The sequence below is a fragment of the Nuphar pumila genome, chromosome 9, assembly GCF_984573655.1.
Source record: "Nuphar pumila chromosome 9, dmNupPumi1.hap1.1, whole genome shotgun sequence".
Taxonomy (NCBI): Eukaryota; Viridiplantae; Streptophyta; class Magnoliopsida; order Nymphaeales; family Nymphaeaceae; genus Nuphar; species Nuphar pumila.
Window position 1 is genome coordinate 78,432,980 of NC_143257.1, and position 17,692 is coordinate 78,450,671.

At 38.7% G+C, this 17,692-nt stretch overlaps 1 protein-coding gene across 1 annotated transcript in view; it reads right to left on the reverse strand.

The window, feature by feature from the left end:
• Positions 1-2,801: 2,801 nt before the first annotated feature.
• The window catches only part of GRV2 (DNAJ heat shock N-terminal domain-containing protein), a 247,129-nt gene continuing 232,238 nt past the window's right edge, over positions 2,802-17,692 (reverse strand). The window contains exons 21-24 of the mRNA XM_090017668.1: positions 4,976-5,100; positions 4,672-4,795; positions 4,361-4,429; positions 2,802-3,244 (exon numbers count right to left, since the gene is read on the reverse strand). Of these exons, the coding sequence (XP_089873794.1) occupies positions 3,047-3,244; positions 4,361-4,429; positions 4,672-4,795; positions 4,976-5,100 (516 nt within the window). The 3' untranslated portion in view covers positions 2,802-3,046. The remainder of the gene's footprint in view (positions 3,245-4,360; positions 4,430-4,671; positions 4,796-4,975; positions 5,101-17,692) is intronic.

Genomic DNA, 17,692 nt, shown 5'->3' on the forward strand with positions numbered 1-17,692 from the left:
TAGGTAATAGCCCACGTCCCCCTGGAGTACCTCGTCCTCGTCCTCTGCCACCACCAAAATTATTATCACCACATCCCAGGCCAAAAGAAACCCCAGTAGCAAGAACGTGTCCACCAGTCTCATGAGACATCCCTTTCAGAGTCATCTCATATTGAAGTAATTTGGCTTGCAAGTCTTCAAATGATGGTAGATCAGGCAGGCATAACAAGGAAGTCGAGAGAAAATGAAATTTCGGTCCCAATCCATTCAAGGTTTGTCTGACCTTGTCTTTATCTGCCACTTCATACCCAACAACTGCAAGTTGATCACTGATGATCTTAACCTTATTCAAGTACTCCATGACAGACAAGGAACCCTTAGTCAGGAGTTGAAATTCACGCTGAAGAAAGGAGATTCTAGCTTCTGATATCTGAGAGTACGTCTTCACTAGTATGTCCCATAATTCTTTTGTTGAGCATTCATCTGGAATTCCCACCAATACTTCTTGAGAGATAGTGGAGATGATAAAGGCAACTGCAGCTTGATCACGCTTCATCCAAATCTCATATTGGGGATTTGGAATTTGTTGTATGAGATCAGCCTCATTTACATTCTTAGCTTCCTGTATGATAAATTCTGGAGGAGCTGGGATTGATCCAGTGAGATGTCCAGAGAGACCTTGACTTTTAATAAAAGGAAGAATTTGTCTTTTCCAAACCAGAAAATTAGAATTGGTAAGTTTTTCAGAAATGAGTTGACCGAGAAAATTAGATGAGAGAAATGACTGAGAAGAAGAATCCATGGCTAAACCCTTTTTTTTTTGAGATGTGCAATCAGTAGAACAGAATGAAGGTATCTGCAGACAGATCACGATGCAACAAGTCTTGGTTTTCCTTTTTTTTTTAAACTCGAGTACTTACCTTGAACGAGAAATAATAGATCTGGTGTACAGATCCAATCTGATTTCAAAGTTGCATACGTAAGATTGCACACAACAGTAACAAATGTAAAAAGGCAGCAGGATAAAATCGAGGATTAAGGAAGAAAAATAGATAGAGAAAGGTAAATCTAAAAGGAAATTTTTAGACTATAGATCTGATTCTAGCCAGTTATCGGATCTGATGCACAAATATGGGAAAACAAAACCCGATCCAACAGACAAACCCGATATGCAAGAGTAACGTGAAAAGAATCAAACAAAGCAACACAATTTGGTGCAAGAATAAATCAGTAGGCAAAAAATGACGTGAAACTGATTTGGGGCAAGAATAAATCAGTTTCAGGAAATAGGGTAGTCGTGAAATGGATTTGACGCAAACCCAAAGAAGTTTCAGTAGGCAAAGATATCGTGAAACTAGTTTAGCACAAACCCAACTTGGTTACAGAACTGAAGAGCAAAATCGTAATCCAGAGAAAACAACTCAGTTACAGATCTGAAGAACAAAATCGTAATCTAGAAAAAACTGGAGAAGAATAGAAGATGAAGTAAATATTAAAGACACAGAACAACAAATGAATGGAAGAGAGATAAGGAGGGTTAGGTCTCTAAGGAACGTACCTGCTGGAAACCTTCAGCCCTTGGATCAGAGCTGCTCTGATACCATGTGAGAATAGTCCAGAGTCGATGAACAAGAAGCCGCAAAGGAGAAAGTGAATGGGGCTGCAACTAATCACGTCTTTTTCATTCTGGAAAAATCGTGATCTCTTCGATACTTATAATGTAAAACTTAATACATGACCTAATACATGGCTATATGACACAAATAGCCCTAATAAGTTACAACATTTACAAGTTTGTCCAATATCAATTAGACATGTTACATAAGGGGAGTTTGGATCCGGGTCCGGATCCAAACCTTAAGTACAAACACAAGTGTACCCAGTCTAATAGGCCCGGATCCAAACCTTAAGTACAAACACAAGTGTACCCAGTCTAATAGGGACGCCCTCTCTAAAGAGAGCAAAACTTGCAAAAAGGCAAGTTTTGACTTTTGAGACTTGACTTGAAATTTGGCAAGTTTTGTTTTTAACTTGATTTTAAAGCTTGAGTTATGTTTTAGTATTTTTTTTAAACTTTAAAATGAAGTGCCACATAGGATGTGATGGCTCACTTATGGACTCCTACACTTTCATTAAATTTAATTAATTTGAAAGTTTCATTCCACTAAATAAATTCTAAATTAATTCACCTGAAATTCAAATTCAATTAAAATGTGAAATTAATTAAATAACTCTAAATGAAATTAAATTAAGCTCAAATGTACATACATGTTATCTATTAAAATTCAAATACACATGTATTTTAATTTATTTATTTTAAATATTCTTTCTAAGAATAATTCAAATTCTTCAAAAATAATTTATGAAAAAAATGAATTCAATAGGGTCGATGAAACCCTTGGGGCTTGTGGTTGTGTTTCTTATACTTGAATTTTTTTTCTAAGTCCTACAAACCCTATAATGTAAAAACTTTAACTTAAATTATCAATTTTGATTTATCACACAAAAAGAAAATTGCAAAAATTCATGAAAATTCTTGAAAAAATTGTGGGTATTACACTTTTCCTTACAAAGGTTTTACCGAAAATGACATTTAAGACTATTACTAGTATTTGATGCATATGTGGTTGCGTAAGATGGCTAAACTCGCTAGTGTTCTGCACAACATTCGCCAAGGAGTCTCAAGATCAAACCACTTAACCTTTTTTTTTATGATGGATCAAACCACTTAAGCCTTTTTTTTATGACACATCAAACCACTTAAGCTATTTCACAGCTTGGCCAACATAAGAAAAAGATATCACACACATGAAAGGTTGGTGGAAATAAAAAACTTTAGCAATATATTTTAAATCAAGCCAACCTCACTTATTGGGAGATAATATGCGTTTATGATACAAAATGGAGATTCACTGGAGAGAATTTTACAAGAATGAACTCAAAAAATTCCAGTATTGGAATCCCTAAACATCATATAATACAATCAAAGAGGGAAAAGACTGTACAATAAGATTGTACAATGAAATTTCTCTATTATGATAATTTCTCATCTCAGCATTTTATACACTCACGAAAATTGATCGTGCTTGTTAGGCTCAGCAGCTGCCGGTAGTCTCACGAGGCTGGGTTGTGCAGGTGGTGCAGTCAGAGCATAAGTAAGCCTTGACGATGAGCTCTCTATCAGTCCCGCAACACCAGCGGCAGAAGATAGAGCGTTTGAAGGAAGGAAAAGATCATGCCTCTGGTCCTTGTAAGCAGTCCAAACCTGCAACAACGACACACCAATTAACAATCTTGGGCAATTGAGTAGTCGGATGCATCAGCAAACCAGTGAACACAAAAAATTATGCACAAGATCAAATAAAATTAGGCTGCAGGAATTCAGAGAGAGAGAGTTTCCACTTTTTTATTTTAATGTAAAATTATCATTCTTAATTTTCTTTAAAATGAACCATAATCCCCTTTTTGCTACCAGTATATTGCAATTCCATATCTGTTTTTCTTAGACATTACTTAAACAGACCTACATGCATTACAGCCAATCTCCTAACCATGGATATTAGATTTACACTATTAATGACCTTGGGGTTCAAAATGGCTTTTATATAAATCCATATCAAAATCCATAGTGTGTGCATGTGCACACAAGCGGGTGCCTAATTGGTCCCTCTTAGCCAAATTAGAAATGGATCTATTCAAAAAGCCATAGTTGCAGGTTCTTATGCTTATTCTGCGCTTGTAGATGTCTGTAGAATTGTTGCTCATTTACTACAACATGATTTGAATTGAATTAGTTTACCTTACCTTAAGTCTTAAATTTTATTCAAATTTAAATATTTTCTACATATCTTAGGAATGATATGATACGGCACAATAAACCAATAATTTAAACCCTTCCAATATGTCTTACGATATGCTTTTTACAACATTGATATTTGTACACACAAGGATACATAATTCCAAAAATTACTACTCTTTTATGTAACCTGTAGAATATTTTCAGCTAGTAAATTACACTTTTTAAATTAGTATGATGCCCTTGCTGATGCCTAGAAGCACCTCTACAATATTTCAAGAACCATTCGAGGGAAAAGAATCCTGGTGAACATGTTAACATGAGAAAAAACTTGAAAGCCATGGAAACACAAAAACTTGGTACAAATAATGTGCAAAAGGTATGATTGTGCAAAGGCATGGTGTAGGAGCACAGTGCATGTATGAGACATCATGTCATGTAAGTCCTATACAGTAACCATGTGGATCTACTAAGGGGATCATCAAATTAAAAGGCCAAAGCACATTATGAATCACATGCAAATAAAACGCACAAGCTCACAACTTTGGACTACCACAAAACACAAAGATGTCTTGTCAAACTTACATCTGAAGCATTTAGTATGTCACGAACTTTGGTACAATGGGCTCCCTCCGTTGCAAATGCATGCAATACCTGAATAAAATAATCAGTTTTAAGTATTATGAGATATAAAGGAAAAAGTTAATCTAATATATCAAAAGTCCCCATGTGCTTTTTCCTTAGAGAGATTTGCATGAGAAAAAAAACAGTGGAAATCTGACATCCATGTGCAGCAAAATTACGAGTAAAGGACACGATACAATCAACATGCTTCAAATCAATTCATGCACAGCAACCATGACAACATATGAAGAAAATGTGCCCTCAATAACAACCTCAATAGCAAGAACTCGGCCAACAGAAGCTTCTGATTCATTCCATTTCATTTGAGCACAAAGACCGTGTGTACCTCCAGCCCTCCAATCCAAAAGCCCAAGAAGAACTTCAACAAGGCCAACCCTACAAAATTTAATATTACTCAATAAGTGATGTTGAATATACATACATCAACTTAAAAAAGGTAAGACAAACAGCTAGAACATTAAACCGGCCCTCATTCTTTTAAACAAAATCAAGAAAATTCACATGGCTATACAAGGTAGAACTACAAATTAGTGCTTTAATGAAACAGTAGCTTACTTCAATCCTTGTGCAACAAGTGCATCTCTTGCTCTATTTCCAGCAACAACAACACGTTTTAAAGTCTCTAGTGCTAGTATACTACCACCAGGCCACCCAATTGCTTTCATCAACAAAGGAACAACCTAGTGAGACAGAGAAATGTATATCAAAATTTGGTAAGAAATTTGCTGAATCAAGGTATGAGAAAATAAAGCAAAGAAACTTGTGATATCTTCAGCATGTGTCTAGAAACATTTCAAGATAAGCTCAATAAATTTCCATGTACAAAGGCTCAAGAAAAGAAAACTCCATTCTATAACTGAAGATCTAGATGATTGCTTGATAAAGCAAGTCTGATTCAAAATGATTAACAATAATGAAATAAATATTAGACCCTAATTTCTGGAAAAGATAGTACTGTCACATGCTGAGATTTCAAAATATAGAAATTATTTTCAAATAAAAGCCATTGAATCAGAATAAAGTATGAAAAAAAGCTCTCTCTCTCTCTCTCTCTCTCTCTCTCTCTCTCTCTCTCTCTCTCTCTCTCTCTCTCTCTCTCTCTCTCTCTCTCTCGTTTCGTGTAGGGAGAATAACAAATTTTACTAGACTGACCAAATTGTGAAACAATTGATTTAACATGAATCATAATGATTCCTCAAACAAGATAATCAGATTCTTAACTCAAAAAGGTAGTTGATCTTTTGGAAGACCCATAGGTTAACTGGTTAGACTTTCCAACAAGACATCAACGTCATCATCAATCTTATTCACAAATATATGGGCTCATCTTTATGACTCCCGTCTCTCCATTCCTTCATATTTAGAGCTAAAATCTCCATCAGCTAATAATCTTTCATAACTTGTATATCTGCACAGCTGTTCAATCGTCTTCCTTTTATGCTAATTCTTTCTACCAGAATCATGTTGATCCTTCTTATTGTTATGATAGATTGCTGTGCAATATATCTAAACCATCTTATATGACGTTCTCTAACTTTTTCATCTATATTCCTGAATTTTTCCAACATATCATTTCGAATTTTGGTGTTTTTTGTTACTTTATACATCCATCGTAACATATGCATTTACATGACATGCACTCTCTCTTGTAGTTGCTTTTTAATTGCCTAACAATATGAACCATATAAAAAATGTTTGTCTTATAACAACCATGAAGAAGCATCCTTTTAATTGCAGAGAAACTGGTGTACCACATAACAGTCCATTTAACCTGTCATTATTTAATCCAGCCAACACAAATCCAATTAGCGGTATCATCCTTAAATTCACCATCTTGTTATATCATTGATCCTATGTGTTAAAATGTTTGGCCATGGTATATCGTAGTGGTTGTTATTTTTCTATGTAGTGGTTGTTGTCTTGTGGTACGAGTATGCTACCACCCCATCAAGGTTACTCTTGTGGCTTTGCCCAACCGTGTGGGTGTTTGGGGTTCCGAGGTCGTACATGTATTGGCTACACTGTTTATCAATTACATGGAAATGCTGAGAGTCTAACAAGTAGTTTTCACCATGACAACTACACGGTCCGGCGGGCTGCGATCCTCTTCCTCTTTGACGGTCATAGTGGGAATACACTGAGTATTTCATAAAAAAAAAATTTACTCCAAAATTTTTACTATAAAAAGTTGGGGCATTACAGCTTTGGTATCAGAGCGGGACTGAAAAACATGAGATCTTGGCTCTTCCAGCGACCGCGATGACTTTATAAGTAGGGTATAATGCGATTTTAATATCTTAGGAGTAAATTAGTAAAATTGTATATTGTGTTTCTATGAAATTATAAATAGAGGATGGTGACAAATTCAATTTTTTTTCTTTCTTTATTTAATGATTTGTCCACATAGATGACGTGGTCAAATCGTTGCAATGACATAATGGAGAGACATTGCACAACCTGGCCGAGGTGGTTGGTCAACAGGCTTCGGCAATGCAGCAGATGGGCAATAATTTACATCAGGTTGCCCACGAGAAGAGTACAAACGGTGGGACTATGTCCTATAAGAAATTCATGGACATGGATCCTCCTGCTTTCTCCGGAAAGACGGATCCAGAAGCTGCTGAGAGTTGGATACGAGAGATCGAACGTATCTTCCGTGTACTGGAGGTGCCCAAGGAGCGTCGGGTGGACTTTGAGACATATCGTCTCAAGGATCATGCTGAAAAGTGGTGGGAAACCACCAGGGCAGTCAAGTTCCAGGACGGCCCAGTATCTTGGACTGAATTCGTAGAAGTCTTCAATGCCACCTATTTTCCCAAACACGAGAGGGCAAAGAAGATGCAGGAATTCTTGGATCTGCAACAAGGCGAGATGCCCCTCGCCGATTACATCACTAAGTTCCACAGTTTGGAACGATATTGTCCGAATGTGTACACATCAAATGAGGATCGGGCAATGAAATTTGCTCGAGGCTTGAATACGGTTTGCGGAACCGTCTGTATACCCGAGGGCCCAAGAGCCTCGATGAAGCCATTTAGGTAAAACCACTATATTCATTGTGATACAAGTCTTATTTTAAGTTATCAAAGTTAACACTTAGACTATCAAGAAATGTTGACTAGTTATCAAACTATCATTGTTATTCAGGTTGCGACTCTCCTCGACGATGACTAGAAGGAGGGACAAAAGTCGCAAAAGAACAGAACGGGGGTTCAAAAACACGAGTTCAAGAAGAGGTTTGGTGGAAAACATTTCAACCATCAAACCAAGAAACCAAGGCATGACGAAGGTACCCGACCCATGCCAGGGCAGAATCAGAGGTGCCAGAAGTGCAACCGCTTTCACCCAGGACAACAATGTCCCCGTGAGACAGGAGGTTGTCTCTACTGTGGAAAGATGGGGCACTACATCAAGGAGTGTTGGAAGAAGCAGGCCGATGATACACGGCGCGACACTGGAGGACAGCAGCCTCAGCAGCACCGTGCACCGCCACCACAGCCTCAGGCGGCCCCACAGCGCGTAGCAGGACACGTGTATGCCACTACCGCTGACCAATTGGAGAAGGGGGACCTTGTGCAAGGTACCGTGTTTGTTTCGGGCCAAGCTGCCCTTGTCTTATTTGATTGTGGAGCTTCACATTCTTTTATATCTGTTAATTTTGCAGAACAACTTAGTAATCCCACAGAATCACTGAACCATGAATTAGTAGTATACAACCCCATAGGGCTCAATGAAATCTGTGTGAACTATATGCCAGAAGTAGAGATCATATTAGGGAATCACAACCTACCTGCTAATTTAGTATTACTCGATATGACCGAGTATGACGTCATATTAGGTATGGACTGACTGTTTGAACATTACGCCATGATCTTCTGTAGAGAAGGAAAGGTTGTCCTGTCTCGACCTAATATGCCAGAGGTTGTATTTCGCATGGAAAGGCCAGGTATTCAAAAAAAGGTTGTTTCGACTCTCAAGGCCCAGAAGTACCTCCGCCGGGGAGACATGGCTTTTCTAGTTAGTATGATTAGAGGTGAAACAAAACTAACTCCACTTGAGGATTTGGAAATTGTCCGCGATTTTGCCGATGTATTTCCAGAGGAACTTCCAGGACTTCCTCCTCAGCGGGAAGTCGAGTTCGGGATAGACAAAGCCAATATCAAGAGCACCTTACCGGATGGCACCAGCGGAGTTGGAAGAACTAAAGAAGCAGTTGCAGGAGTTGATAGAGCATGGTTTTGTACGACCGAGCACGTCTCCATGAGGAGCACCGGTCCTGTTCGTGAAAAAGAAGGACGGGTCTATGAGACTATGCATAGACTATAGAATGCTGAACCAAGCAACTGTGAAGAACAAATATCCTCTACCCCGTATTGAGGATCTATTTGATCAACTGAAAAGAGCAAAAGTCTTTTCTAAGATTGATTTGAGGTCAGGTTATCACCAGTTGAGAATAAAAGATGAAGATATCCCAAAATCAGCGTTTCGAACCAGATATGGGCATTTTGAGTTTGTGGTAATGCCATTTGGACTCACTAATGCCCCAGCGGCATTCATGGACCTGATGAATCGGGTATTCAGGCCATACTTAGACTCCTTTGTCATCATCTTCATCGATGACATACTGATATATTCAAAAAATGCGGAGGAACACAAAGAACATTTGAAAATCGTCTTAGAAACCCTACGGACACATCAGTTATACGCCAAGTTCTCGAAATGTGAATTTTGACTTGAAGAAGTCATGTTCCTTGGACATGTGATCTCGAAAGATGGAGTTTCAGTAGATCCTGCCAAAGTTGAAACTGTGATGAATTGGTCACAACCAAAGAATGTCAGCGAAATCCGAAGCTTCCTAGGATTAGCTGGCTACTATAGACGATTCATTCAAGACTTCTCTCGAATCGCAATGCCAATGACAAAGCTTCTACGAAAAGGGGTAAAGTTCGAATGGAATGAGAAGAGCGAAGAAAGCTTTCAAACTCTTAAAGCTAAACTTACCACAGCTCCAGTGTTAGCTTTACCATCTGAAAGCGGAGGATTCGTGGTGTACACAAATGCTTTTGGTACTGGACTGGGGTGTGTACTGATGCAGCATGGCAATGTCATTGCCTATGCATCATGACAACTGAAGATTCATGAGAGGAATTACCCCACTCACGACTTGGAGTTGGCGGCCGTGGTTTTTGCTTTGATGGTTTGGAGACATTATTTATATGGAGAGCAGTTCGAAGTCTTCACTGATCACAAGAGCTTGAAGTATCTGTTTTCTCAGAAGGAACTTAATATGCGACAAAGAAGGTGGCTCGAGTTCATCAAGGACTACAAGTTTACAATCTCGTACCATCCCGGGAAAGCAAATGTTGTTGCTGATGTCCTTAGTCGCAAGGCTAGGGGAAATCTTTCTAGCCTGGTAAGTCTTAGATGGAAGATGATTTCTGAATTCACAGAATGGAGACATTTCTCCGACGATCAAGGCATACTTAGGTTGTCTAGCTTGACAGTACGATCAGAACTGCGAGAGCGGATCATGATTAAGCAAAAAGAAGACTCGCAGTACGGAAAGATGGAGGCATTGGCATTGCAAGAAGACACTGTTTTCCAGCACAAAGAGGATGGAAGTATATGGCTTAAGGATCGGCTATGGGTGCCGAGCGACCTAGAGACCAGAGAAGAGTTATTGGCAGAGGCACATAAGAGCAAGTATATCATTCACCCAGGCAGTACTAAGATGTTTAAAGATCTACAACTCAGGTACTGGTGGAATGGAATGAAGCGTGATGTTGCGAAGTGCTTGACGTGTCAACAAATCAAAATTGAGCACCAAAGGCCGGGAGGAACAATGCAGTTGATGGAAATTCCTCAATGGAAATGGGAACATATCACGATGGATTTCGTGATGGGGTTACCGCGAACCCGAAAGAACCATGACTCTATTTGGGTAGTGGTTGACCGACTCACTAAGTCAGCACATTTCCTACTGATGAGGAAGAATCAGTCACTTGAGAGCTTGACCGACCTGTATATCCAGGAGATAGTACGATTACATGGGGTGTCAATCTCTATCATATCCGACAGAGACCCTCGGTTTACCTCACGACTGTGGGGGCAATTACAAAAGGCATTGGGAACTAAGTTGAAGTTCAGCACTGCCTTTCAACCACAAACCGACGGACAGTCAGAAAGGACCATACAAACATTGGAGGATATGCTTCGTGCCTGTATGCTGGATTGGAAAGGCGAATGGGACACTCACGTGGTACTAGCAGAATTCGCTTACAATAATAGCTACCATGCGAGTATTGGCATGGCGCCCTTCGAAGCACTGTATGGGCGGCCTTGTAGGTCACCAGTATATTGAGATGAAGTTAGCGAAAGAACAGTTGAGTCACCAATGGTACTTCAACATTACACTGAACAAATACAGAAGATACGAGATCAACTTAGAGCAGCACAAAGTCGACAGAAAAGTTATGCGGATCAGCGACGCAGAGAGCTTAGTTTTGAAGTGGGAGATGCAGTGTTTGTCAAGGTATCGCCGACCAAGAGCGTTTTCAGATTTGGAAAGAAGGGAAAGTTGAGTCCTAGATACGTCAGACCTTTCCCGATATTAGAACGAATCGGCGAAACTGCTTATCGAGTTGAGCTACCATCTCAACTTGCCAAGATTCATGATGTATTTCACGTATCGATGTTGAGAAAATACATTCAAGATCTGTTACACGTGATTCAGTTTGACGACATCAGTGTGCAAGAAGATCTGATCGTAGAAGAGAGACCTGTCGAAATCGTAGATCGCAGTGAGCGGGTGATGCGAAACAAAATCATCCCATTGGTCAAAGTGAGATGGAGACATCATGGCCTAGAAGAATGCACGTGGGAACCGGAAGCAGCAATGAAGGACAAGTACCCTCAATTGTTTGATTGATATGTATTACAAATTTCGCGGACGAAATTTCTTTTAGAGGGGAAGGATGTAAAACCCGTGAAATTTATAAAATTCTAAATGAATAAAAGTGGAGCATTTATGTAAAATAGTGAGATTTTATGCTAAGCAATACAATTTTTGATAATTTGGGGTTTCTAGAATGAAACCGGTAACAAACCCTTAAAATTGGTATTTGGATCCGGATCTTGGCAAGATTCGATAATCTGACCCGGTTCACGGGACCTAATGTTAAATTCAATGGTTTCGGGATAATAGCGTGGGATCCGAAACACATTTAAGGTAAGAGAGGGCAAGTTTAGAACCAACGGGTGAAAAATCCACTTGAAAATGGAAGAAATCCATCAACAAGGAAAAACGTCCAAATATGACATAAATAGAATTTTCTTGCAAAAGTAAACACCAAGTAATGGTGTGGTGTAGTGGTAGGACGCATGGTTGTGTGGAGCCACAACCCTAGTTCAAAACCCCATGTGCACAAATTTTTATTTTTACACACAAAGGTTACAATTTTTACTTTAGTGAAAAAAAAATAATAAAATAAAGAAGATGGTAAAAATGTGGGATCTTGGCCAAGCCTACTTCTTAGGCCTTTTCAGCTCACTTTACCAACATTGGTGGGGAATCCCACCAAAAAGGGAAAAGGGTACCACTAAAGAAAAAAAAAATGGAAGTTGAAGATACATTTGCTAATGTGAGGGAGGGGCAATGTTGGGACTTCCAAGCACCCACTAAAAAGGTGGGCTAGAAGTTGAGTTTTTGAAAAAACCTAAACTCCCCTAAGAAGGGGGGGAATTTTATGAGAGAGTTATGATGGGGAGCCACACGAGACTCTCTCTCTCTCTCTCTCTCTCTCTCTCTCTCTCTCTCTCTCTCTCTCTCCTCTCCATTTTCGTGAGTTTGAACCTCCCTTGCTGGACGTGTAAACCTTCTATTGTTGTGCAAGTGGACCTCCATTAGCGACGGGGTGCACCGCTTCAACGAAGATAAGGAAGTGGGGTGGTTGCCGTCGCGAGACTCCAAAGAGGTAAGGAGTATCGTATTTAACATGTAGGTGTTTGATGCCCTGCGGCATAAATATGCGGTGGTGTCGTCAATACAAATGGGATGGCACCGTCGACACGGGGGTGGTCGGCATCATGAGGCACGTTGGGGTGTGGGTTGTCCGATCTCATTGAGGACACCTTCCACACCACAACAGTGTGGTTATTCCTTGAAACAACACTTTCATGGTTAGGCTAATGAAGAAATAGATGGGGTTAACACATAGTGTAGGTTCAGATTTATTTTCATAAGCAAGTTGTTTGTTAATAAATGTTGATCGCAAGACTCATGGTGCTTAATAGCTGCACCCACACGGTTCAACATACAAACTGAAAGTTGTTCAAGAGTGCACGATAAATACATTCATCTAAGTTGAATATCGTGGATGAAGCCGATTGAAGATGAGTCTTCTGATTTGTCAATCTAGGGAGTATTATATATAAAAAAAAAAAAACTATGCATGTATGTCACAGCATTAACCGAATGCTCTGTCATTTGCCTATGGCCAAATGATGGGTTGTCATAAAGGCACTTAGTTTCAAAAAAAAAAAAAAGTATATAGGTTTAATTGTGTAAAAATGTGTATATCCGACCTTTTTTGTAACAGTGTATCTTTGTGATTACCTTACCTTCTTTTGACATGTTATATATGACAACCAACCAATATTGTTATGCTGGAATGACATCAACCAGGCCACGATCCACCTTGATGGGGTGTGATCAATGACCTTAGAAAAATAATTAAAAAAAATAAATAAAATAAAAATATATAGATGGATGGGTTTCATACAATAAGAACTCAAGCCTTGAAATTTTTTCTATTTTAGCCTGCTAACTGCATATAGATATTTTAACCTACCTCCTTAAAATTTCTGTGGATAATCTAGGAAGATGGAACCTAAATCGGGATTGGCGGGTCCAGTTGGAGTGAACCTCAAACCGATGGAAGGTCTTATTGTTAGGCATACATCCTAGGTATTAATTAAATTAGATTATTTTTTTTTCCATGTTACATGTGGTGTTAAATATGAATTTACACTCAAGTAGATTGTTTAACAGGAGGCTGCATACGATGCTAGTCTTACATAGACCCATACCATTAACCTGAATATGGAAAAACAAAAAAAAAATCACTTGGGTATAGGTATGCCTTGTTATTTTTATTTTTGGTATAACTTTAAGATTTTATATCAGGAACTAGATCTCTAAAAGACACCCAGTTCATGGGGTGTTATCTTGGGCATCCATGATGGCCTGCCCTGCCCAACAATGCTACGGTCACAAGTTTTAAAAAAAAAAAAAAATTGGATATAACGTGGGGTAACGTGATCCAATAGGATGCACGTTACCCCGGCACAAACTGACCGTGTGGGTTACCTTGTGGGGGACTGGCCCGACCAGGCCGGTCTACTCCTACTAAGCTAAGTAGTGACCCATTTTGTGGGGCATTACACGCTACTCATGCTAGTGTCATCGGTACCACTTGTACCAATGGCATAGCTGCCTCTGTTGGGCTGCGAAAATGTGGCATCAAAAATACTGGTTGTAGGCTTGCCACGATCGGGATGCTGGTGCTTATAAGCTGCAGATCTGTAAGGGGGTTGCAGTAACCAGCAGAATAGTACCATATATATATATATATATATATATATATATATTGATAATTTCCCATTTCGGGGAATTTGGTGGGACCACAGTGTGATAGGCTGGACCCATGGGTCCAACTCCTCCCCAACAGTGGGCGATGGGAAAGTCGCATGCTTCGGGTCATATTACCCCAGGGTGGCAATCATAAAGCATTGTCGAGTGCAGACTCATTGCAGCCGAGTGCATACAACCAGTCTCACCAGATCATGGTCATTCATATGTTTAGATCAAGCCAACCGTGCCACATGAATGGCATGATTCATGGGTACGAATGTTTACACAGCTCGTAAAACAAATATGAAAATTTTGGGCTCCGAGTCGAGCCATGTTCCGAGAAATGCTATCTTGATGGTGCTCATGGCACCCTGACAAAAAAAAAAGAAAATTATACAATGTGTGTGAACCCCAAGGCGGGTTCGGGATTTTGAGAATCCTCTGTGGTGCGATGACTCGCACAGGAAAATAATTGAGAAATCAAATATGAGATTTTTGAGGCTCTGGGTATACCTGAAAGAAGGTATATGTTACCAGACCCCTCGTAGTGCGATAGCTCACACTTGGTTATAAAGAAAATGTAAAATGAAATATAAAACATAAAACCTTTGAGACTCTGGGTATACCTGAAAGACGGTATATGTTACCGGATTCTCCGGGCTCTGGGTAAACCTGAAAGATGGTGTATGTTACTGGACCCATGGTCTACCGTAGAGAGGGTAGGTGGTACAAGTTTCGTGGACATTCTTGTTTTCATGAAAGCTAGGCGTCTCACCAGGTCCCCAGTCCACGAAGTTAGGGGACCAAGACTACCAGTGCGTCCTAGGTGGTAGATTCAAGTCTTCTGCAGAAGTACAGGGTGCATCCTAATACTTGTTCTAGCCATTGGGGAGTTCTCTCTCGGTCACTGACCGTCTCCTTTGGATAGCCGTACGGCTAGTCATACGGGTTATTAATTAATAGACACTCGTATGGTCTCGGTCCGCTACGAGGTCTATACCTGTGCGTACCCACAGGGTAAGAGTAAGATGAACATTAAATAAATTAAGTTAAATGATATACTCATTCTTGAAGAATCATGAACTGTTGATATGACTTTCATAAAACTTGTAGAATCTACAGATTTTGCTAATGTGAATAATTGTATCTTTAATTCAGTTATCTTTTGCACTATATCATGAAATAGAAAGCATAATCTTTTTCTTAGAATGATATAAATTTCTATGCTAGTTATATCTACAGTTGTTGCACATATTTGTACACAGGACACTGAGCACCACATATGAATATTATGCTTCTTACGCAGACAGAAGAGTCTGACCCTTCTGCTTTAAATAATTTTCAGGAAGCAACTAAATCGGAGTATCGTGGGCGTATGGAAGTAGTCAAGAGATCTCAGTTTTTCTGTTTGAACTCTTATTAGTAGATTTACATTTTTATCATGGGATGTAATTAATGACATTAATGCTTTAACTAATGAATGCTATGCTTTTATTACTTCTCTGTTTTACCCTGTAATGCACCCGACTTGTGTTTTTCGCACTTCCGCTATTTCAAAAAAATTTTACTCCAAAATTTTTACTATAAAAAGTTGGGGCGTTACATGCACTCTCTCTTGTAGTTATTTTTTAATTGCCTAACAATATGAACCATATAAAAAATGTTTGTCTTATAACAACCATGAAGAAGCATCCTTGTAATTGCAGAGAAACTGGTGTACCACATAACAGTCCATTTAACCTGTCATTATTTAATCCAGCCAATACAAATCCAATTAGCGGCATCATCCTTAAATTCACCATCTTGTTATATCATTGATCCTATGTGTTAAAATGTTTGGCCATGGTATATCGTAGGATCTTGTATTATGTTTATGACATTTTTCACTACCCTTCTCACTAAACATGCACCCTATATATTTTGTTTTTGTTCAAATAACTTTTAAACTGTTTTTTTTCTCTAATTTAGTCCACCAAAAGTTCTAGTTTCTTTCATACATTTTCTTTATGATGACTAACAAATATTGCATCATCTACAAGCAATATATACCAAAAAACCTTCTTTAGGAGAGGAGATATTGCTTCATTCATGTCTAATGCTAATAAGCATGAACTTAAAGCTGATTCTTAATGTTGGCCAGCCTTAATTGGACACATACTGGTTTACCAGCACGTAATCCTCAGATTACATATCAAATTACTTTAGTATATTTAGTATAGATCATTTTCTTCTTCAACATTGACCAAATTAATTGCCTTGGAACTCTATCATAAGATTGTTAAGATACATGTAATGTTTGTATATTTGTATTAAGATTCAAGATTAGGGCACAAACCAATAAAACAATAGAAGAGAAGCAAATGAACTTCATTAACTTCAAAAGGAAAACAAGAATACAACATATAGGGGACGTCCCCTTAGGATTACATAAAAAGACAAAAATACCCCTCTAATAAAATGTATGTACAAGACACTAAAGAGTAAAGAGGTATCACACACAAAGGTGCTAAGGCATTTTTTCAACACTTTCCCCTCAAGCTTTAGGTGATGAGAACATACTTGAACAAGAATGATTGGAAAGCCTTCAAGGGCAATTTTTTTGTAAAACAATCAGCAATATGACTCTGAGTCCCAATATATGCCAAAGATATGACTCCATCCAGATATGCCTGACGAGTAAAGTGACAATTTATCTCAATACGCTTAGTGTTTTCATAGAATTCTGGATGTTTGGCAACATGAATAGCACTTTGATTGTCACAATGCAAAGTAGTTGCAGTTGCTATCCCATAGTCTGCAACAACCATCGTAACCAAATAACCTCCGCAGGATATTATGCCTCAATAGTGGATAGAGAAATCTTTTATTGATTCTTGCTTTTTCTTGCTTTACCATGATATCAAAGATTCACTTAGGAATACAAAAAATTCAGAGGTAGAATGCCTACCCTGAGAAGCTCCTCCAAAATCTGCATCACAGTAAGCTTTCAACTCCAATAATGATGTAGCAGAAAAGAACAAACCATAATGCATAGTACCCCTAATATATTTGATAATCCTCAGAACATTTGTCAAATGGGATGACCTAGGAATACTAATGAAGTGGCTTATCGTGTGAACTGCGAAAGTAATGTCTGGTCGTGAGGTAGTTGTAACACCCCCAAAATTTTAGCCTTAATTATTGTTCAAATTTTGAAATTTCGAGGCCAAATTTTTTTTTTGATAAGTATAAGTAAATCAGATCTTATAATGCGGAAACAATTTTAAAAAATGGTTAAGACTTTGGGCGAGGTTATACTAAAGATAACAATCAAATCAAAATGTACGAGATATACACATTTCAAACCACGTACAATATAAGACTGGAATATGAAGAGTTTTAATTTCATTTCAAATCAGAGTATGAAAACAACACTTCAGTCTCTACATTATCAACTACTTAAAACGAAAAGATCATGAATACCAAGATCGCAAGGTAAGAGTGGACCTTCGAGGATGCAGCTCGACCAAAACTTTGCTCCAACTACTCATTATACTTTACCTGCATTACCTGTCCCCCATAAAACAGGGTCAGACTTGCTAAAGTCTGGTAAGGCAACCCAAACTCAAACTTAAAGAAAACATATCAAGCATTTAAAAGTA